We start from the raw sequence: 24,603 nt of genomic DNA on the forward strand, positions 1-24,603 counted from the left end.
TGTTCAACTTAAACAAATTTTGTTCATACAAAAATTGATCAAAGAAAAAAATGTTTGTTCAACTTTTAATCGTGTCAATTCTATATAAACTGCATAAAATAAGTGAAGTACTTAATGAAGTAGCCATCACTTTATAATTAAAACGTACAAGAGGTAACTTTGTCTCTTTTACTAAATATTTCTCCGCACGAAAAGGTATTTCTTCGGTAAGAAAAATTCGTACATAAATTTTGCAGGTTCGTATAAAGATGACCGTCTTGAAAGTTTGTTCAATTTCATCGTCTGTTGCGCCGTCAGTACATTGTACATGTGCAGGAATGGTAACGGTACAAACACACAGAGTAGAAAGGTACGGACACAGAGGAGCAGTCTTGGACCTTATACAGCAAAGCTATGCCGTGCAACGCGAGTTGGTTGGTTCCATTTGAGTCAGGGTATCGAGGTGTCAATAGCAGCTGCTATGCTACACACAAGACCCCTGACTACGGCACCCCCTTGTTGTATTCACTTCACTTCTTCACTCTTATCTACAGCTTGGACCTCCATATACTACGGGCATATTCATGTCCAGAATGTCTCGAATTGTTGCGGCCAATATTTATTTCTGAGACTTTTCATCGGTCCTCTTATGACGCTCTCATTTATACGAATTTCAAATCTAAGCATCGTGGACACGAATTTTAATCTCTACAACGTAATTAACTCTTATGCTAAACAATAGATGCAGTACTGTGCCTGTATATTAATTCCTCAAGTAGTTCTGGGCGCAGAGAAATAAACTCATCAGTACTTATTGCTAAATGTTAGGAGTTGAACGTTCGTTGATATAAGAAAATGGATTTTAATTATTACACCCTAATATGGTACCACAAAAATACGATATTTCAAACAGTAGTGATACAGAGATCATTATCAGGTCAAATTATTATACCGAAAGGGTTAATGTAAGTTTACGTTCGATTAAAATAAAGAAGGATGTACCCCAGAAACACGACATCAAATTAAAGTTAATCCTCGCGATAATACGGTCTAATTAGATGATACGGCCGATCGTATAGCACGGTTGATCAGGTACTCGGATAAAGAGACAAAAGTGGAGGGACAAAGGGGTTGGGGTTGAATCACGGACGATGTGCAAGTAAGTCACTCCATTCGGCCGCGATAAAATGCGCTTCCTCGTGGATGCAGTCTCGCGCGTTTGCAAGGTAGGTGGAGCGCCCCGCTGTTTTTAAGCGTCGGTGACTAATTGGTGATGTCGCGGCCAGGCGTTGAGACACACCCCTCTCTCACTCTCATCCTCTTTTGGTACTCACCCTCTCGACCGTACACCGACGACCCTCTTCTCGTCGTCTCTTCTTCGAGCAGACGCCACCACCTTCCCTTTCTCCTACCTTCCTGCGCTCCCCGTACAACGCCGGTATTAACACGTCCTGCGGCAGCACCTACGACAGAAAATTTCAAGTTTACTTTGTCCTTCGACGAAAGTGGAGGTGGATTACATGTTTGGATTGAAATTGATAACAAAAAGTACGGGCATGTTAAAAAAATCAACAAGGACGATAGTAAAATTATTTATTCTTTGTCTTCTTCTTCGCTAGTTTCGTTCTGTTTTCCTCATGTACTTTTCATGGATATAAGTATATAAATAACCTAACGCAACGTGACGCAATATAACGTAATTTGAGCTGAACTGATCTAACCTAACCTATCAACATAAATAAATTTCAGTTCGTTCAATTGTCCAATGTTAATCTTCAAACACCCGAATTATAACGGATTGATCATCGATAAAATAATAATGGAATAAGTCAGTATTAAATAACTCGCTCGTAGAAATCCACGCAATGTTTCAAGGCATTTCCCGGTAAAATCGATGTATAATGTATCCCCTTTTTAGGCGCGTTAATTTATACATCATAAAGCGTGTGTCGGACGTTAGAATCGGCCGGCGGACAGAACTCGCAATGTGTCATAATAAAATTCTCGACTCGGTGTCAGGGAAGCGAAGCCAACGGTATTACGGCAATTCTATTATGCCGTATTATTGTCGGTCACCCCGAAGAAAATGACTGATGACACGAGGCTTTCGTACAATGCCAAACGTCCATTCGGCAACCGTGTGTCGATCTTCCATACGAGAATCACCGAAGGATAAAAAAAAGAGGAACATTTCGATCGGTGTGAAAGAAGGATCGAAAAGGGGAAAGTCAGAAGTGGGCGGTATAATTCGATCGTTTCCAAAAATGTAAAAGAAAAAATGCAGGGGTTAGAAACTGGCGAGGGATACGAGCACGAGGTCGATTTTTTTTTCGTCGACCTTTTCTGTGCTGTTTTTTTTCCTTTTTCAGGAAAAATGGGGTAAAAGCTGCTCGCACCCAGAGCCGAGCTCATTGTCGGCGAACTGACTTCACCGCCATTATTAGCTGGCCTATCCATGGACGTCCGGCGTCCCGCAAATGTACCGGACTAACCGACTCCTGTTACTAATGGCTCGACTATTATTGAAAGTCGACGCGATACTAGACTAAGGTACACATTTGTGGAATTGTTTTGAGACATTTTAGGTTCTATTACGGAATAAGTTTAAGAAGGAGAATTGCAGGGTTTGGAATTTGGGTACTTGAGGATTTGGAGATTTTGGGGATTTTGGGATTTTGGAGATTTGGCGATTTTGGAGATTTTGAGGGATTTAGGGATTTTGGGGATTTTGGAGATTGAGGATTTGGAGATTTTGGGGATTTTGGGGATTTTGGGGATTTTGGGATTTTGGAGATTTGGCGATTTTGGAGATTTTGAGGGGTTATGGGATTTTGGGCATTTTGGAGATTGAGGATTTGGTGATTTTGGTGATTTTGGGGATTTTGGGGATTTCGGGGATTTTAGGGATTTTAAGGGTTTGGGAGATTTTTGAAATTTTGGGAATTTGGGGATTTGGGGATATAAGGATTTAGGGATACAGGGATTTCGGGATAAAGGGATTCAGGGATACAAGGATGTGGGAATATAGGGATTTGGGGATATAGGGATGTGGGGATATAGGGATTTGGGGATATAGGGATTTGGGGATATAAGGATTTGGGAATTTGGAGATTTGGAAGTTTTGGAAGTAGAAAATTGACCCCTTTGGGAGCTTTAGGATTTAGGGATGTAGAGGTTTAAGAATTTGGGGATCTTGGTATACAGGGATTTGGGGATTTAACAATTCGGTGGTTTGAGAACTTGGAGACTTCAGTATTTAGGTACTTGAGTATTTTGGGTTCTTAGAAATTTGGGGATCTTAAAATTTGGGGACCTGAGTATTTGGAAACATAAAAATTTGGGGACTTAGGAATTTAGGGACATAGAAGCTTGGGATCTAAAAATTTGGAAGACTGAAAATTTGGAACCTTGAGGTTTTATGTACTTGACAATTTAAAAATCTAGAAATTTGAGGATCTGTAAATTTTTTGAACCTGGAAATTCATGGACTTGTAAATTTTGAAACTTGAGAACCTGAAGACTCGCAGATTCGAGCACCTGCATATTTAAAAATATCGAAATTTAAAAATCCAAAAAGTTACAAATTTGAACCAGTTAACACAATATTAACTAGTAAACAACAATAAACATAGTGTTAATAATTACTAAAAATTTTATCAAATTATACAAAATGTCAGTGTCTGATATTCATCAAAGTTTCCACCAATTACAATTGTAAAAAAAGAATAAAAGTCAAAGATAAACAAACATTGGCTTCCGCATCATAAAACACGGTAAATGCAGATCGAACGATAAATACAGATTTATTTTTAGGTATCTGATGATCGAAAAGATTCTTGATCACAATAGATTCCTCCATTGAATGCACGTTTAATATAATCCCCATAAGGTTGTGCCCTCTTTTTGCCAGAGGCGTCGGGGTTACTAAAAGGCACACTCCAATGTTTGACCAAGCTGTGCAAATATAAACGAACATCGTGTATATCGACGTAAGAGGAGCACAATTCGGATGTGGTCCTGAAGCCTCCCTGTTGGCAAACATTTTAACAGGATTAGAGCACACTTACCGGGACTAATCTGACCAAATAGTCCTATGGGAAACCGCAAGCTTTAAGTAGCTGTCATAGAGTTGTCGGCTCTACGTAATTTACCTTTCTACCACAAATATTCGAGAAATATGTACATTTGCGGAAAGAGAAGATGTTTTTTGCTGGCGGATATGGTAGATTCTTGTTATATTGCCATTGATGCAGTTTTGGGGATGATAAGTGTTTGGAATTGAGAATGGTGGGTTGGTTTAAATGATTTTTGTTTTAGTATTGTGTCGGATAGTGTGGATAACTGTGATGATATGTCGAGTGAAGGAAAATGCGAGGTGAGACGTTGGGAAGTTTAGGTATTATAATTTGAAAGTTTGGAAATTTAGTAATTTGAGAAGTTGGGAGTTTAGGAAACAGGGGTTGGGAAATTGGGAAATTGGAAACTTGGAAACTTGGAAAATTGGGAATTTGGAAATATAGTAATTTGGAAATTTAGGAGTTGGGAAAATTAGAAATTTGGAAATTTAGGAATTTGGAAATTTAGGAATTTGGAAATTTAGGAATTTGGAAATTTAGGAATTTGGAAATTTAGGAATTTGGAAATTTAGGAATTTGGAAATTTAGGAATTTGGAAATTTAGGAATTTGGAAATTTAGGAATTTGGAAATTTAGGAATTTGGAAATTTAGGAATTTGGAAATTTAGGAATTTAGGAATTTAAGAATTCGGAAATTTAGAAATTGGAAGAATTAGAAATTTGGAAATTTTGGAATTTGGAAGCTTTGAAATTTGGAAGTTTTGGAATTTGGAAGTTTTGGAATTTGGAAGTTTTGGAATTTGGAAGTTTTGGAATTTGAAAATTTTGGAATTTGAAAGCTTTGGAATTTGGAAGTTTTGGAATTTGGAAGCTTTGGAATTTTGAAGTTTTGGAATTTGAAAGCTTTGGAATTTGGAAGCTTTGGAATTTTGAAGTTTTGGAATTTGGAAATTTTGGAATATGGAAATTTAGGAACTCGGAAAATTAGAAATTTGGAAATTTAGGAATTCGGAAAATATAGAAATTTGAAACTTTAAAAACTAGAAAATATGAAAAGCTAAAAATTTCGAAAATCGAGAAATTAGAAATTTAAGAAGAGAAAATTTAATCATTGAAAAGTAACAACCATCCATTACATATAAAATAAAAATACTAAACTACTCTGTATATCGACAATGTTAACATAAATATACGCGTATAAAAATATTTTTCTAACCTTTTACAAATTCGACTAACAAGAAGAAAATTGAGATGTTAAATAAATGTCTCCAATAAATCTCCATTGCAACGTTACGATGTTATGACGTGTTACTATGAATAATCCGTTATTATCTCTAATTTATTTCAGAATACCTTTTACCTCGTATTAATTTCATACATCACTGATACAGAATTAATTGCCATTCTATCACCTGCACTTGAATGAAAAGCAATTTTCCGTTTATACGATCTGCGTGCGAAATTTGCCTAAACACCACTGTCAAAAATATCACGAACAAATTCGAACAAGTTACTTGATGTTATTAGCGTACACTGATTTAGTTCGTGCATCGTGAACAGAATTTCCTAGCAACATGCAAAATGATATTTCCTTTTATTTTTTTTTCAACAAATATATACTTATCAATATCTTTTTATTACTTTTTATCGTGTTCTACATTTCAATTTATTTAAACAATTTTATTTTTAAATATTATTAATTCTTTTTTTGAATCTTGATTTTTCTTTGAAAACATTTAATAGTAGTTCTAGGAATAAATGGCAATATTCAAAATTTTATATAAAAATACAAAAAATAATATAACATCATGTACAAAACAAAAAATTATAAATTTATATAATATCTTGCAAATTCATTTATTTTATTATATATCAAACATAATAGAATGCGTAATTACTATTCCCGAAATAAATTTTAATGGTTGTAAATCCTCGTACCGGTAAAAATTAACCCCGCATCCACGACGCTATTCCGGGATAAAACCATTGAAGTTAATTTTCCCTTGGCCAACAGACTACCAGAGGAATAAGAAATACAAGAATACATTCGGGATGCATGAACTAACTGAATTTTTGCGCAAATATCGTCTCTGTCCGACTTTTTTCCCAGTTTCCATGCCAGCTACCGATGCACCGTTCATTATACATTCAAAATATTATCCGTACATGTATGTCTGCTGTGCAAATGCAAACCATTGGGGAAAAAAACTGCTTACAACGTGTTTGCTTAGAATAGCAATAGTGTCAGCTTGTGACATGCTCTTTGTAATCGTGATATGCGGATGGTTGGGTTGGTTAGTTCGGTCGTCTCGTCTGCATATGCATGCGGACGTGTTGTTTGACTTTCCAACGATTCCCACTTGTCTCCAAACCTATACCATAAATGGTACAAAAAAAGGAAAGCAAAACGAATTTCCGATCGAAACGACAATTTCGCGATGAAACTTTGTGCAGTTCAAGTTAACAGGTTCTTGGACTTCGTTATCAAAAGTAATCGTTGTTAAAATTACTTTTATCTGTAATCCTTCAATTACTTTCGTAATTGAATATACTTTCAACATACTTTCCATGACTTGTTGGGTTTAGATAATCAGAAATTGACGACGATGGACACTGTAGACTCTCGTTATATTTCCACGGGAACTGTACGGGCGATATAGAAAGAGCAAATGCTTGAATGTGGAAATTAGATTTCGAAATTTGGAAATTTGGAAATTTCTAATGTTCCAAATGTCATCTTTCAAATTTGGAAATTTGATAATTAATAATAAAAAATTTTAAGAAAGAATTTCCGAACTTCGAATTCTAAGAATTTGTCACTCCTCTAATTTTTAAATTAAATAATTAAAAAATGTCTAAATTCGTAAATTTGAATAATTCTCCAAATATCTCAATTTTAATTTGAAAATTTCTAAATATCTCAACTCGAGAATTTATCATTTTTTACTTTCTAAACTTAGCTATCTAGAAAATGAAAAAATGTCTAGTTTTCAAACTCAAACTAGGTTTTTAAGTATGAAAATTCAAGACTTTATAAATTAGTAAATTAAAAAATTCCCAAAAGGCATAAACTCCAAAATTAAAAAATCTGAATTCAAAATACAGAAATTATATCCGCAAAAAAACTGTGGAAGTTTAGTCCTAACTTTGGACCATATATCAAATGGCTAAATATCGGATGATAATAAAAAAAGAGAAAGAAAGAAATCGTAGAAATAAATGGACGAACCCTTTGCACAAGAACCTCACGCATTGTCGCGCGATGAATATAATAGCATCTAATGGAATATTATCACCACTCGCAACTAACTCCATCACACAAATTCGCTCTCTCTCTCTTCCTCTCCGTTTTTCCTCTGTCTGTGTCTCCCTCTCTCCCTTCTTCATCGTACTCTATTGGAACACGCCTGCTGCACTCGTAGATGTCCATTAATCACGGACATAAGCAGGCGACTAATTGTTGGGTTTCAGGGAGAGAGGAACAGACAGAGTGGAATGGATAGAGAGGCATAAAATAACGTCCCTTTATCGAAGGCACGCACCCCTTACACACGATAGACCCTTCGATTCATCCGGAGATCGAAGGATCACGCTGTGAAAGTGATCGTGGATCGTGCGACGGGACATGACTTGTCGATTTCACAATCGTTTATTATTTCTTTTCGATCATCGATTATACTAGCACTGCGTGTCTAACGTCAACGCTGATGTTCTATTTCTGACATCTCGATGAATTTTATGCGAAAATATGTGTAAGTCTAACAGGTTTTTTATGTATTATAATATAATAAATTATCTGGGTTTGATATCAAGGTATATGGTTTATTATGGTGTTGAGAGTGTCCGGAAACGCGATATCGCGGGCGAGATCGACGGTGAATGGTGAGGATCACAGTGAGTGGTTTAAACCTTAAGGTTGGTACGATAGTACTAAAATAAATAATTTCTTATAAATTAAGATTGTTTTTTAAAATTCTCAATGTTAAAAAATTATGCAATTTAATGTCAAAAATTCCAAATGTAAAAGTTACGAAATTTCGCAACTACAAACTATAAATTTTCAAGTTAAAAAATGTGGAAGTTGAAACACCTCAAAATTCGGAGATCCTCAAATTTTACTATTCTAAGATGTCAAAATTCCAAAATTAAAGAGTTCCGAATTTCCCAAATTCTAAAATTGCAAAATTTCAAAATTCCCCCAAAAATTATCACCTATCAATTCAAACTGTCATATTCGATAGTGTTACATGTCTCCATTTGTCAATAATAATAAACGAGTTGAAAGATCCATCGATAACTATCATTCGAGACTGTATCTAAATTTCAGTGAACCAGGTGTTCAGATGCTGGTAAGCCAGTCGTTTGCAAAACTGTTGATCGAACGAGCTGCCAGGCAAAAAGCTGAAAGAATGTTTGCTAGCATAGCGACGACGAAGTAGAACGAATCAACGTCATTAGCGGCGACCGATTTCTATGCGATGGATGTGCAACGAGGCGCAACGATCCAGGCCAGTTGCACGTTTATCCCAAATCTAACGACAAATAGATCCCCGCCTTTGAAAGCCTCTGAATCTGACTCTGCAATCTTGTTTTGCATACAGAACGCCGCTATTAAACTCGTATTACCTTTCAAAAGATGAATGAATAAATCTTGCATAATTTTCTATTTTAACACATTGATAACCGTATTTAATTAGAATCAATAAATCGATTTTAATATTCTTCTGTTATATCGAAAACAAGATTACTTAAAAAACAATAACTTGAATAACTTGAATGACATTATTAGTACTCGCATTCAATTAATATTAATATCAATAATATTAGTAGGAAGATTATATGACGTCAACACATTGACTACTATACTTAAACAGATGAAGATTGTATTAGGTATTTTCATTTTTAACAAATCTTACCAAATATTTTCATAATGGTTATATTTTTCTTAGTCCTGAGTGATTAATAGATGAATTTTAACTTAGCAAAGTGAAGAAATTTTTAGTAATATAGATGTTAGATCTGTATAGAAATTTAAATGTCACCCATATGTGGCAGTCAAAGTACATATGAATATTCACAGATCCACTTCGAACTCATTAAAATTCAAGTTATTCTAATATTCATCAGGTGTAACATCGATCAAAGTCTTAAGTGTCGTTTAATTTGGATTAAAAATTAATGTTGTCAGATTTTAGGTGAACTTCATATCAAACCTTCATACCAAAATAATTCATTCTAATCCTCACATGAAATTTTAATATATTCGTCTGGCAATCGAGTTGCGATCAAATTACGAACTAGGAAAGATACATTTTAGTAACAAAATTTCAATGTTAGGTGTATTTAGTTCGAAGCTCTGACAATTCGGATGACAGAGCTCGGGTAAATGGATAACACAAGAACGGAAACGTTTCGGGTAGAATAGACTGACGCAACGAAACGAAAGTGGATGACAGATCGTCTCTCTGTCCCGCGAATAGGCATGCGATGATGGATTATGGAGAAACGACCTACGCCGTTGATTCGTGCCTACAGACACATCGCACCTTTGCGTTCTCTTTCTGCTGACATTCCTGCAATTGTCCTCGATGGGCTGGTCGGTTTTTCCATGCCTCCACCCTTAAATGCTTTCAAAATCATTGGCCAATTTTATGGGAAGTTTTTTTCACTATTTGTGGCACGTTCCCATAACTGTTTCCTCTTTTTGCGTTGGCAGTTTTTTGGAATATTTGAGAAAACTGCGATTCATACCCGTTACCCTTATTTATGTGACGTTATATTTTAGCATAAATTTTTCGTTTAACAGTATAAGTCAGCGGCAGTCGCATCAAATTTTACAATTTTTTAATATGTTTTATTTAAGAAATTCAAAGAAGTTTGAAATTTTGAAAGGAGCTGTAAGTTTCTTTGAGACTTCGAGGTTCTGAGAAGTTTAATTCTGAAAAAAGTTTGTGTTTTTCACGTTGAAGAATATCTAACTTCGATCATTATTTTATTATATTAAAACATTCATGTATTATCAAAAATATTAAAATTTTCTTTCCTTAAATATTTAGTGGCAAACAATTTTTCTATGTACAAAAAATGGAACATTTTTCGTCTACGATCTATTATTTCAAAACACAAAGTTCGTATAATATCAATTTACATAAACTCTCTAAAAAAATCCACCCTCTTAATAATAAATTTTATTATAGGTCATATTTATATTCTGAAAAAAAAATTATTGAAGCTATAAGAACAACTAGTGATTACAAGTCTTCTCTAATTTTTTTAATTCTACTCAAATGTCGGTCAATTCAATTTCAAAGGCCCTGAAACCAAAATCAGAGATTAATACTTAAACGTTCGAACCCTCCTTGCACCCTAAGCGTTGCAAGATAAATGGCGTAATGGTCGATAATAAAAAAATAAAAGGAATAATAGGACGCTCGGTCTCGGCGTGTTATAAAGATCACTGTACAAACCGGAATCGTAAAGGGAGAAAGAGAGATAGATGGAGTTTTCACCCGTCCCACGTTTGAACCCCGTAACCCCTAGAAAGTTCGCGCTTAATATTATTAAATTGAAGGACAATGCCGGTGGCTCATGGCACGCGACGTTTAAACGATTTTAATAACATTTCACGGAGATTTTTTTAATAATATGATAATAAAGGGAAATGAAAGAAAACGCTCAAGGGATTATTATCATTCTGTCACGGGGGCTCCATCTGCCCTCGCTCTGTCCCTCTTCTTCTGGGGCTACCATCGACCCAACCTGCCGCGCCGATTTTCATCGCCAGATATAGCGGAACTTCTGTTTCACTTTCATTTTAATATTCGTTGAAAAAGAATTCAGTATCTTCACCTCGTTGCTCCCACGCAAACGGGATGAGATCGCAGCCATGGCTTTCGCCTTTTAATTTCTCGCCGTGCGTCTCTCGATGAGGCTCGTTTTATTGAGAGGCAGAAGTTAATATCGACTATGCTCGATTTTGCATCTGTGTTTCAATTAAGAACGTCTCTATCCATTCGGTGTGTGCAGTAGTTATGAAGTATTCTCTTATTTCAAATTGATACAATCTTATTTATAAATATTAATAAACGCATTTTACGAGCTCCACCGAAAGTTTATTCATGTTATAATTTTTTGACTTGACTTTCATATTGCAACCTTCATCTGCTAATTTTATTCATTATATTACATTTTTACAAATTTCATGAAAGTTTTATATTAAAGAAAAATATATCGGTATTCTTGTTCTTAGTCTTTGGACAGTTTAATGTAGATTAATAATTATTTCATGTAATTTTAAATTACCATATCAATTTTTAATTCATAATAAATTTTTAGAAAACAGTATTTAAAGAAATATGTACATCATGCCTACATTAACAGTGACCATTTTCAACATCTGTAATTTAAAAATCATCAACATAATATCACATTATTTTTGTTCTTATGTAACAATAAAGGGTTTGTACATATTATTGTGACACCCTATAATTTGACATAAAACTACCACCAAATAAAACATACCAAAAGATAAAAATACCGCAAAGAATAAACTTGAATTTAAATAATCGTCCCAGTAATAAAAAAGATAAAATTACCAAATTTTTTGATAGACAACCAAAGTTTCGTCTTCGAATAAAATTCGTGGCTCACCTTTGACGGTTCCACTGTACTTTGTATTACAGAATAAAGGAGTGATGCTTGGAGAACGCGGCAAGCATTATGGGTTAAAGAATGGGGATATTTTACGCTCGGTAAAGCACAGTCCATAGGACAAACCCACCCCTCCATCCATACACAATAGACGGGGTGGCTAGATGTCCTAGGTGTCAACCCGGTCTCGTTTAGTACGGGTGGTCTCCTTTCGATACTCTTTTCTACTTTTGTCAAGTAGCATTTGAGCATCTAAAAAAAGGGTTGGCTTTCATGAACGTGTTGGCGATGCGTTTTACATAATGTAATACGTAACACTTTCTTCGGTGATGCATTTTCATTTTACTTTAAAATACTGTGATGTTTTAAGCCCAACGCGTTATAATGACAATATTATGGATGTTATGGCATTGCGTTGTAATAGTTACGTTGGGTGCGCGTGCTTTTTCACATTTTAATTTTAACGCACTGTAATGGCGATGCACTGAAATATGTGTTGTAAATTTAATACGCTGTAACTGCGATGAACTGCAATATTGAGGTATTATCGATAAAAAGCACTGTATGCATGTAAGTTGCTGTGTTTGCTACGCGTTGTAATTTTAACGCTCTGTAATAATGAAGTGCCGTTATAATAACACATTGTAACAGCAATGCGTTGTGATTGTAACGCGTTGTAAATGTAACACATTGTGAATGTAACGCGTTATAATTTCAACGCGCTATAATCCCGATGCGCTGTCACAACGAATTGTAATAGCAATGTACTGCGATTGTGACACGTAAATTCAACGCATTGTGTATGACGCGTTGTAAATGTAACGTGTTGAAATGTTGACATGTTGTAAATATAACGTGCTGAAATGTTGACGCGTTGTAAATGTAACAGACTGTGTTGACAATAGGCTGTGATTGTGAAGCATTAAAAAATCGATGCATTGTAAATGCAATGCGTTGTGTTTTCTTCGCGTTGCCAATGTAAAGCGCTGCAATAACAACGCGTTGAAATATTGATGCGATACAATTTTAACGCGTTGTAAATGCGATGCGCTGAGCTTTCTACGCATCATAAATTTAAGTCGCTGTAATTGTGATGTGCTGAAATATTGACACGTTGCTATTTTAACGCGTTGAAATATTGACACGTTGTTATTGTAACGCGCTGAAATATTGACATGTTGTTATTGCAACGCGCTGAAATATTGACACGTTGCTATTTTAACGCGTTGAAATATTGACACGTTGCCACTGTAACGCGCTGAAACATTGACACGTAATTTTAACCCGCTGTAATGACAACGCACTGTAATATCGACATATTGTAATATCAAGACACTATTTGCTGCGCGCTGTAAATATAAAGAGCTATAACACGGCTGCGTTGAAAATGCAATACATCGTAATGGCAACGCACTGTATCGCCACGCATTATATCGTCCACTCGTTCCTCAATAAACATGTTTGTACATACTGCCACCGCCAAAATATAGCAATTAATTCAGGCCACAATAAAGTACAATGATGGTTTTTGAAATTTAAATGAATAATTTAATCCGCTGTTTGTTCCTGGTCGTAATTAGGTTGTTTTCTTCGCGGAAATTTCGGCTGCTCGAAAGGCGTGAAAAACGTTGGACGGATGCCCGAGATCATTATCATGAACAAGAGCAGTTCCGCGACCCAGCGAAGCAGATAAAGCTACAAAATATTAATCTCTTGTCGGGGCGAATGTATTTTTCAGAATTTCAACGTGCCGTTCCTATAATGCTCCAATAGTTAATGCGGAACCATTAGTCAAACGTCGAGGGCTCGTGCACACGAAAAGAGAAATTTCGATTTTAAATCGCTACATTTATCATGCAAGCAGGCGCATATGACACCGTTCTGATTTTATTTTGTTTCTCTTTCTTCCCTCTCTCGTTCGACCCCCTTTTTTTCTAACGGCAACGGTACAACGTATGGGCTACTGGTTGCGAGTTGTTCCATGTTTTTCGAAAACCGATCCGCTAATAACTTGTAGCCATATTTTTTCCTCGAGCTGCACGCGTTCCGTGAACCGATTGACGAGAAAGAATGCGCGTACGCGAAATGTGCTTGTGTTTAATTACTTCGAAAGATAAATTTCGTTGGGCAGGTATTGGAAATTATTAGTCGAATTTTAATTTCGTTTAATTTAACACGTGAAATGCCAGAGTGGAAATTAACCGTAATTATTCAGAACATGATAATAATTTTTTCTTCGAAACCCTGCGAAGTTAATACGATATCAACGTTATTTCGAATTTTCTTTGATCTTTCAATTACTCGTTTATATTAAAATTGTAATTTTTATCGCGTTATAATATTCAATATGTTAAATCTTTTACCTTGAAAACTTGGACATATATAAACATTCATTTTATATCTTTTCTGATTGAGAAATTGGTTACTCAATGTCCGTACGTCCACGTCATTTGTCCATCGCCGTGTAAAAATAATAATTAAATTTGTTCGTTTATCTATCATTTCGTATAATTTCTATTGATTAGTACTTTATACACTTAATTGTCCACGTTAAAATGACATAAACGCGAAATAAAACTGTCTCAACAAGAAAGAAAGTAATGAAACGTTTAACACTTTTCTTTATTACCGTATTGGAAAGTAGGTAAAAGCAACCGCAAACAGACAGTCAATACGTGCGAATGATCTCTCGGATCGTAAACAGTGACTTATATATATATTGCAAAAACGTCACATATGCCTAATCGAAAAGCCATACTTGTCCCATAAAGTAGGCATCCATTCATCCTTCCTCGTAAACATGCTATCAGAAAATAATAAAAACGCCAAGGGAAATCGGCCTGATTCCGTACCAGGAGCCATAACACACCGGGACCGTGGTCGTAAATTTTGGACCACGTTTTACTCTGCTATTTATTTCTCCTTTGCGAGGAATCGATCAGAGCATAACGCAGGTATCAAAATCGAATCGCTCTTAGAAGAATTCACCGTGTGAAATCCAACAGAGATTTTTATTACGGGTAATAATGCTATCGAAGTTTATGGAATAGTAAAATAATTGCACTGAAGACAATATGTTTAATTCGATTGACATTCGATGATATACTGTGACACGAATGATACTACAAGGCATATGGTGATATAGAGCGAGTGGTAATATAGGATTCGTGACAATATAGGAAATATACCAATATAGCACACATGGTAGTATAAAACGCGTATGCGATATATGGCGTATGGCGATATAATGTGTGGCGATATAGCGCGAGACAATAAAATGTGTGGCGATATAGCCTGTGACGATATACATAGTAGGTATAGCAATTTATAGCGCGTGGCAATATAGCGCGAGACAATAAAACGTGGAGCGATATAATGTGTGGCGATATAGAATGCGTAGCGATTTATAGCGCGTGACTATATAACGCATGGCGATATAATGCGTGGCGATACAATGCGTGGTAATGCATCGTGTAGCGTTATAACGCGGGGCGATATAGCCTGTGACGATATAGAACGTAACAGTTTATAACGCGTGGTGATATAATGCGTGGCGATATAAAGCTTAGTAATACAACGTATAGCGGTATAACGCGTGGCGATATAGCCTGTGAAATATAGAATGCGTAGCGATTTATAGCACGTGATTATATAAACGCATGGCAATGTAATGCGTGGCGATACAACACGTGGTAATATATCATGTAGCGGTATAACGCGTGGCGATATAGCCTGTGACGATATAGAACGCGTAACAGTTTATAGCGCGTGGTGATATAATGCGTGGCGATATAACGCGTGATAATACAACGTATAGCGATATAACACGTGGCGATATAGCCTGTGAAATATAGAATGTGTAGCGATTTATAGCGCGTGGTGATATAATGTATGGCAACATAATGCGTGGCAATATAATGCGATATATCACTGTCGATTATTCTGCCCAATGAAACATTAATAGTACGTGACAGTGGCAATATAATGAAAGTGTATTACGCATCGCTAAGAATATTTTCAAATTATCTTTTAAACACAAAGTACTTGTTCATCTCTTCAGAACTAATTATAGTCTTCTATGTAGTCTAAATACGCTGTCGAGCGAATTCCGTTTCAATGAAAACTGAGTTCGCTAAAGGAGCACCTTCAATCGCTACTTCGCCACAGTTATCCGGTATAGTTCAGTTTGAAGTACCTTCGATATTCGAGGTAATTAATTAACTATGTCAGCCGGATTGTATAAAATTTTGAAACTTGAATATCGGAAGGATTCGTTGTTCAGTTAATGCCACCGTATTGTACGTTTCGAGGAAGGATATGTTTTGCTAATATTTACATATATTACGATATACCGACGCATACAGTGATAAACAAATGTATAATAGTATGAATATTCATGATCGATGAACGATGGACAATCATGAAACGTAAGAGCACCGCGTTTTGCGTATCGCACGATCAATTGATTTGCATTTATGCGTTAGAAATGTAAAAATAAGAGCACTATATTATTCAAAAATACATTGATCACTGGTGACTAACACTTTGAGCTTAATTCAGTCAATTTAAAAAAAAAATTACAATAATGATCTGAAAAGAGATTCAGTTCAAACATTATATTCAAAAATTCATTTATATGATCGTTCAACAAAAGGTTAAAACGAATAAATTTATTTTAAACATAAACAAATATTCAACATCTGAGGTACCCGAACAACTCTTGATTATGCTAGTTTACAATGGAACTTCACTATTCACAAATACCGTAAACATTTCAAAACGGAATGTTTTCTCCGAAACATTCGGTAAGAACACTCGTAAACCTTTTACGGTGGTTCTCCACAGGTACGCCCAAGTAGCGAGATGTTTGCAAAGGGCTAGACCAAGAAAAAAAAGGGTGACTTCCCCTAGGAAGGTTCGCGGACGGTAAAACTAGGCGTAACCCCCTTCAAAAGAATCATCTTACAAGTGTGCAAGCGAATCACGGCGAGGGTCGAGAGGATAAAATGTGGCTGATTTATTTATCGAATCATAAATTACCGGGGTTACAATACGAGGCCGCATGCAAAAGCTCGCGTATCTCGGTGTTCCTTTTCTCTCTGTTACTCTCGGACGACAGATCGAAAACGCGATGAGGGACCGAGGGTGTAAATGTAACGCGTGTTTGTGTTGCGTGCTCGACCGGAAACACGATTTATACGATGCAAATTAAATGTGTATGCTACACACGAGCTGGCCAACATTCGCCCGACATCGAACAACCCTTATCGATCCTACGTATCGTTATTATCAACGATTTCATCGTTGTGTATCTTAAGCTCGTTCCTTATTTCTGCTGTTCTTTTTCAATACATTTCTTCTCAAATAACTTACTTTCATAAATGATGTATAATACATGAAAACAAAGGGAGACGTAATTGAAGCTACCCCTATACTTCATAACCCCAATACAGTTATTGCTGTTGGTTTACCAATAAATTATGAATTTGTATATATATATCTACAACATTGTTAAATTATCGTTAAACCTTTGTTATAGAATTTTATTCATGTTGTGTAAAAATATGACAAAATTATATACCGATAAAAAAGTCGCTTTGCATGTTAAATTAGTGAACGACTGACGATAACCAAGGCATTTATTTGAATGCAAATTCGTCAAGAGTAATGGACACGGTGGTCCCGCGTTTGTGAATGATTATTCTTAATGCTTTAAATACTTACGCGTTCAGGAGTATGGTTTTCGAACCCTTTCCAAGTCGGAATACTGAATGAACTGCGATCCATTTGAAACGCGTGCGGGGGATTCTCCACGGTCTCGTCCACATGTCCTGCAATTAGACACGCAGGATAAAATCACTGTTACCCTCCATCGTTTGCAAGTAATTATTCATTTTTCGCGTCAACAGACTGCTTTGTTCTATTGCGTAATTTAGAACATTTTTCAATACATTAATCGCAAGAAACTGTAGTTCTTCCATTCTAAAAATTTTAATTACTGTGTGGAACATATTTTCAAAACGAAGTCACATAAGGTTCATTAAAACAACTATAAATATATAATTTCAGACAGTTCAATGTTATACAGTTATAACTATAACAGTCACTGTGTGTATTTCTATGAAAAAATTGTTAGCACTTCAAGTCTTAAGATTAAACGATTCTGAACAATTTCAATTTATAAACATTCAAGCTGTATCGTGCTGCACGCAAAATCTTGTTTGGTACTGGTTAGAAAAATCGGCAGAACTGTTCTACCTGCTTGCCCCACAAAAACAGACAATTTATAACACGTTACAAGTACAATTCCTTTTAATATGACCTCGACGAACATCTCCCTGTTACCTAGCTGTGTTGTGACAACGTTTAGGGAACGTTTTGGGGTCTAACATTTATGTACGCTCCCCTTTTTAGCCAGTTTTCATTGTACGAACGAAAACGTATCGGCAACTGACAAATGGGAGATATTAATTTTAACGTACCAGAATTTCACGTGGCATCCGCGTCATGGGATACTGTCCCCAATTGTCGCGTTTGTCCTCCCGTGTTTCTCTCAAAATTCGCTAGATACGTTCGAACAACGATTTTGTAATTAAATACTAAACAGACAATTTCAAGTTCGAGCAGTGACTAATATTTTAACATTCATAAACCATTTCAATTACTAATTTGTCATTTTATTGCTTAACTCATTATTCATATGAATTTTGAACTTTGTCAGCATTTTACTTTTTATGTAGAAATATAGAGAAATAAAAATTGTAGAAATTTTCAAATTGAGAAATTTATATCACTTGACATTTATATGGCGATATAATGCGTGATGATACACTATAACACATAACAATATTATGGTGATATTGTACATATCAATAACATCATAAAGATTAATAACTTTTAACATCGTAAACTGACAAAGCTGCTCTAATTAATTCACCTGAACTAACCGAAAGAATAATTTGAATAATCTATAAAAATAATGTTGCTCCTTGTGACATCAGATGTCTGAATACTTCCGTATAATTGAAAGGATTTCATGATAATTGTCATGTTCGATCGGAGCATCGCATTGCGGAATACAGAAGGTACTTGGTTCGGATCAGAGGTAAGGCAGCGAAATGACACGGACGTATCAGACGGAAATACGTTCGAAGAGGTAGGGCGACATTGGGAATTGAAAAATAGTGCCTTGGGCCGCTGTCGTTCACAGTGATGGCTCCGTGACAGCCAATGTAACGCACGAATTAACGAAATAATTGATTTTCATACCGTTCGGAGTAAGCGACGCGCGCAAAAGACTGAGCGAGCCAGTCGAACCGAGGAGATATTTTCTCGATTTCCTGACCCCAGGTGCATCCACGTAACTGCATCATATATAGACAAAAATTCCACCGTTTTTCGCCTTAGGCCAATTTTTCTTTACATCCGGTAAATACGCGATTTCGTTTTGATTCCGTGCGCGTCTATCATGATCGGGATGTTGATTAAACGCAAACAAATATCTGCGTGTTCAATCTTTTAAACAATTTTAATAAATTTGGAAACTTAACATGTTACACGTTATTTTTTCAAGTGTTCATATCATTCATATTCTACATAACTCTTTAAATTTACGCGTGATTCCTTGAATCCTCGATTGGCTTTATTTGACGATAAACGCATGATTACAGTTTATACCTTAATTTCAATGAACTTATAATTAATTTCAATCGCTCGCTCGTACAAGTGCCCCGCTCTGAGTACAATTTGCCTCGTGACCATAAATATACACATACTCGCTTATCGCCAGGTAAAACGTGTTCTAATTTCTGTGAAATAATTCACAAAACTCAAGTAAATCGGCGTGTCTCGTAACGTTAATAGGTAGAGCGAAGGAGATTATTCGTAGCCGGGTGGATAATATAAGCGGGCGAGCAAGCTGCTATATGGATGGGGGGCCGGTCGAGGAAGGAAACGAAGGCGGAAAGAGAAAGAGAGAGAAAACGGGGAGAGAACAGATTTATATTTGAAATTAGATTAAGCTCCTGCGCTTGAAAGCTATATAAACGCCCCTCTACCCAACAGTGTCGCGTACGTTCCGCGTTCCGCAATCCACTAAGAGGAGAGACTCAATAAACCAACCACTCACTCTTTCTTCCTTCGTCTCCCCCTCCCTCTCCTTCTCTCTCTTCCTTCTCGTTTCATTCTGGCGTATTTCATAGGATTCAACTCTGTTTTTCCATTTTCTCCTATCTCTGTTTTTACCAATAAAACTACCTGCCCGTCTCGTCTTATTTCCTTTGCTTCCATTTCGCAAGGTGCACGATCTTCCTCGTGTACTTTTATTTTCTGCGAAGAAACATAACCATTCGTCCTGTCCTGCTTTGTGTGCCCATCCCACCTGCAAATCCATAGATGTGCTCGTATTCTTTCAAATAGCCGTACGGAACATCAAGATATTTGTGTCTTTACTCGCGCCTTTTATTTTTATCTCGAACGACATCGATTTCCTTCGGTACCTCTTCTATTATTTTTTGCCCATTCGTTTCCACGCTCTCCTACACTCGACTATTTTTTTTTTTTTTCAATTTGCAAATGATCTTTTCTATACACCCTATTGCAAGTAATTCTACACGATGTTATTAGTAAATGAATAGTTATTCCCAAATTTCGCTACTTTACAAACAAAGTTTTAATAAATTAACGATATAAAAATAACCTTCACAAATTGACAAGTAAAAATGTTTACATCTCCGAGATGAAATATCAAATGTTTGATTTAACAGTATGATTAGACATTTAATTGTTAGACATTTAATGTACCGAAACAATAATTGGCTTCACATAGGAGTTTGCAATGCACCTGGTCCTACACCGTACCCGTATCCTTGTGGCCCGAAATTTCGAACGTAACATTCTAAATAGTAAAAGTAGGAAATGAGTCTACAGCTTCGATACTGTGTTGCTAAACAATGGCTGTAAATATATATCCGTTGGCATAATTAGGATTTTTGCATAAAATTGTCACACGTCCATGCGATACATTGCAACACATCCTTCCATACGAGGGTTCAGACCCACCCTAATCTCACACCTAATTACGTCAAGGAATATATCACGAATATACATTTTTAAATAATCAAAAATTAATAAATGTGCGAAAATTTAAAATATACTAACGTTTACAATAAATCTCTCCACAATTTTCTTGATACGTTAAGGGTTCCAAAGGTTTCCTGCAGCAGTAACAGCTGAAGCATATGTTGTGAAACGGTATACCGGATACGATCTTGAATGAAAACCAACGCAGGTTATAAACAAGAATAACTACGATGGTAAAATATGTTCAAAAAAAGAAAGCAACAAAACAGCACAACTAAATTAAAATTTGTTAATTAAATTAGTTATTTACCTTCCAATTCATGCACGCTTATGAAAGCTATTTGTGTTTTCCGAACACAGTCTTCTGTTACACGTTTAAGCGAGTTAATAGAAAATTACAACTCCGCAATTATCCGAGATTACTCAAATTACCTGCATCTCAGCCTGATACACTTTCCGCCCGCAGCGTTGGCAATCGAGACCGCCGCCTAAACACTCGCAACCGGATTTCGGTCGACAACATCCCCCTTCAGCACATTCAGCTCTGTCGGAACTGTAACATCTTCTTCTCATCCGACATGCCGGACTTTTTGGCCTAGAGCACAGCTTAATCTTAGTATTCTTGTGCAAACAGTGTCTGCTTATATACATGTTCATTAACTTTGATGTTAACAATGCATTTTATGTTTTGCTATTTGCTATACTATTTCCCTACAAGACTACTATTTTCTGATACATTCTTATAAACACTAATGATGAAATCGTTGACACGAAAAATCGTTGTCACGGTATACTTGGATATTGAATATCTCTTCGCGATGTACTGAACAGGTACCCGTTATAACTTTACCTTTAAAGTATCAACGATATCGTAATATCCTCACCGACAACAACTCGTGCCAGCACTTGCACAATTTCCACATTTTCGGCCGCAACAACAAATCTGTATGGGAGGACAAGGTCGAGGTGGAGAACAAGGTGAACACGGTCGACAAGGTGGTATGGTGCATGGTCTTGCTGGCATACATGTTTGCCCAGGTTTTCCACAACCACCACGGCAACCACTTCCACAACATCCTCCACTACCACAGGATTGAGACTCTGCTGTGCACGGTTGACGACATCTGATAATCGGTTTCTTGCAGATCGGTCGATCGTTCATCGATGGACAACAACCACGTCTATCGACGCACGGTGACGAGCATGCACAGGCTGTAACAATTGTGCGACATGGTTCTGGTTCTCCTTGAACATAAGATAAACATCTCGTTAATTTAAATGAATAAATCAATGCTTAATCATTGCAAATTACTTTTTGCACAGTGGCAAGTAGTTTCAACAGCTTTTATCGTTCCACATAGAACCTTTGGACGAGGTCCACACGGTCCGCCACATCCTCCCCGCATACGTTCGCTTTCGTCATGACCGTTCGATGAATTTGGACCACTTTGATGAGAGTACGACGCTTCTTCTTTCGATCCATCTTTTTCGTTCATTGTTCTGTACAGGTGCGACTCTGAATTACCGTCGGAGCAATGGTCCTGTCCACGATTGTTCTCGATCTCATTGCATTTGCTCGAAAGGTCTTCTTCGCCGTCGCAACAGTCCGACGTGCTTTTTTCAAAATGTATTCTGCCAGTGTCTTCGGTATGATTTACTTTAAGATTTTCGTATCCGCCGCGGTGTTTACCAACCGGATCGTCCGCTTGCCAAATGTCATATGAGTTACCGTATTCCTCGTTATTATTGTTATTGCAACAGGGCCTATGATGTGCATCCTGCATTTTCATGATGCAATTGTGGTCGTTTCCGCGCGTATCCCCGAAGACGACGTCGCAGAACGAGACTCGTCGTCGGGAAGGCAGCGGACTGCGAGGCGGCGGTACCGGCGGATACGCAAATTTTCGTCTTGACGGAATAGTGACGCTATTGGCACTAAATTCGCATACAGGAGCGTATTTGTTAATTTTGTTATTCCGGCTGATAGATGTCTCTCGAGTTTTGTCTGCGCTGGAAATATCTACGCTTAGAAAACCTTATATCGACGATACACTACCCGCGCTGATGTTTTTCACAAATATTAAACGTATAAATAAAGAATTTATAAATAATTATATGTACATGAAAATTGAAAGTCCGATCTATTATATCGGCTGATAGTATTTCAAGTTATCGATATCTTACCGACGGATACAGTGTCCAGAGAAAAATGGTACATACAAATTCAATGCAAACAATAGCCTAATATATCCAATTATTTTTGTGCCTATGGCTAAATATTTCTTCAAAAATAGCTTACAAACATCTGGAAGAATAGGGATACGAAAAATTCAGAAAATTTCGTGTACCTTAACTGAGCCTCTGTAATGATGACTTCATTATTACTAAACGCAGTTTTCAGCTCTGATCGATTGGTTTCTGGTTCCTGCACTTCGGATCGATGGTCTTTCACGGTAGCGCTGTTCTTTTGAGACTCCAACGACACCGTGCTGTTTTAATTCACGAGATATTTCTAATATAATGTCTTGAACGAAATTTCTATTTTTATTTAAGAAAGTTAAACTTAATATAAGTATCAAAGAAAGATAACAAACCTGCGAAGCTTCGAATGCTGCCGATTGTACCATGTAGTCACTGCAGTAGGGCTAGGTGGAGGATCACAAATTGTTGTCATCGAATTGACAATACCTACATTTGCACACTCGTTTTCTAAGAAATGTATTTTTTCTTCGTCAAGACAAATGTTTGTCTCCTCGGCTTCGCTACCTCCACCGCGAAGTCTACACTTGCCGGATTGATAAGGTTGTTCTCTATTTGATGATGTGTTACCGATTGAATCTTCTACCGCGCAGCGATTACAGATCGATTCTTGAGCCGATAACGTTACGGTCGTAGGCAGTTGAGGTGTTCCTTTAATTTCATGACTTGGATTCGAAGGAGACAAACGAACGTAACAATTCTTGCAAAATAATTCACCAAGATAGGTTACCACGTTACAACTATTAAGTAACTTTCGACAATTACCTACAGAGTACAAATAAATGTAAAGTGAAAGAAAACTCGCTCAGCGACCCATCTAAGAGAAAGCCACATACATTAATTGTACTACCAAAAATAAAAAAACAAGGCATTAAAATATAATATTTTTTACAATACTTACAACAAGAGAAACAAAATGTATGCCAAACTTTTCCAAGAGCTAACTTTTCTTCTGCGAAGTAAACCTCGCGGTTACAGCGAGGACAAACTCCAGGCATTTATTAACCAACGTCGTCTACTTCTTGACGCGTTCGAAACCATATGTCATGCAAATTTTGATTTAGATTAATCGAAAAAGTTCACGTAACAATTATTATTTTTTTGCAACAAAATTTTCTTGATTTGCACTACATAAATTCTAATACTTGTCAAACTGCATACTGTAATTATACAAAATATAATAAATTTCACTTATCATTATAGAATACTTATATTAAATTTCTTTAACAAAAAAAATAGAAGCAATTTATGTCTATCCGCCGAAAAGTATCTAAAAATATTATATGTCAAAAGTAGATTAATGAAGAATAAAACAAAACACAAATATTTTAACACGTAAAGAAACAATTTCAAGACTTCAAACCATGAACATTATGTCTACGTTTTATGTACATAATTATTTCATATTAAAACTTGTTCCAAAATATTAACTAATTTGTTTTTGTAATAGTAATAATATTTATCGACCTTATCGTCTCGATAGTAAAAAACAATATTGTTTACTGCAATAATGTGAATTGAAAATAAGTTTATATTTTTCAAAGTCCAAAGTTTATGA

General features: G+C 36.2%; 1 protein-coding gene across 6 annotated transcripts; it reads right to left on the bottom strand.

Moving 5' to 3' along the window:
* Positions 1 to 152: 152 nt before the first annotated feature.
* On the bottom strand, positions 153 to 24,323 carry LOC100874808 (uncharacterized). 6 transcript variants are annotated; one of them, XM_076536532.1, is made up of 9 exons: positions 23,947 to 24,323; positions 23,381 to 23,810; positions 23,135 to 23,275; positions 22,099 to 22,796; positions 21,671 to 22,031; positions 21,219 to 21,381; positions 20,865 to 20,973; positions 17,430 to 17,536; positions 153 to 1,442 (listed from the first exon to the last, which is right to left on the bottom strand). In XM_076536532.1, the coding sequence occupies exons 1-9, from the start codon at positions 24,041 to 24,043 to the stop codon at positions 1,293 to 1,295; spliced, it is 2,256 nt and encodes a 751-aa protein (XP_076392647.1). In that variant the 5' UTR covers positions 24,044 to 24,323; the 3' UTR covers positions 153 to 1,292. The 6 variants fall into 6 exon arrangements, with proteins under 6 accessions (XP_076392647.1, XP_076392661.1, XP_076392664.1 ...); XM_076536546.1 differs by lacking the exons at positions 153 to 1,442; positions 17,430 to 17,536 and adding exons at positions 19,215 to 20,085; positions 20,508 to 20,601 and having other exon boundaries at positions 23,947 to 24,320; XM_076536549.1 differs by lacking the exons at positions 153 to 1,442; positions 17,430 to 17,536 and adding an exon at positions 19,215 to 20,085 and having other exon boundaries at positions 23,947 to 24,321.
* Between the last annotated feature and the right edge of the window lie 280 nt (positions 24,324 to 24,603).

The sequence above is a fragment of the Megachile rotundata genome, chromosome 1, assembly GCF_050947335.1.
Source record: "Megachile rotundata isolate GNS110a chromosome 1, iyMegRotu1, whole genome shotgun sequence".
Lineage (NCBI taxonomy): Eukaryota > Metazoa > Arthropoda > Insecta > Hymenoptera > Megachilidae > Megachile > Megachile rotundata.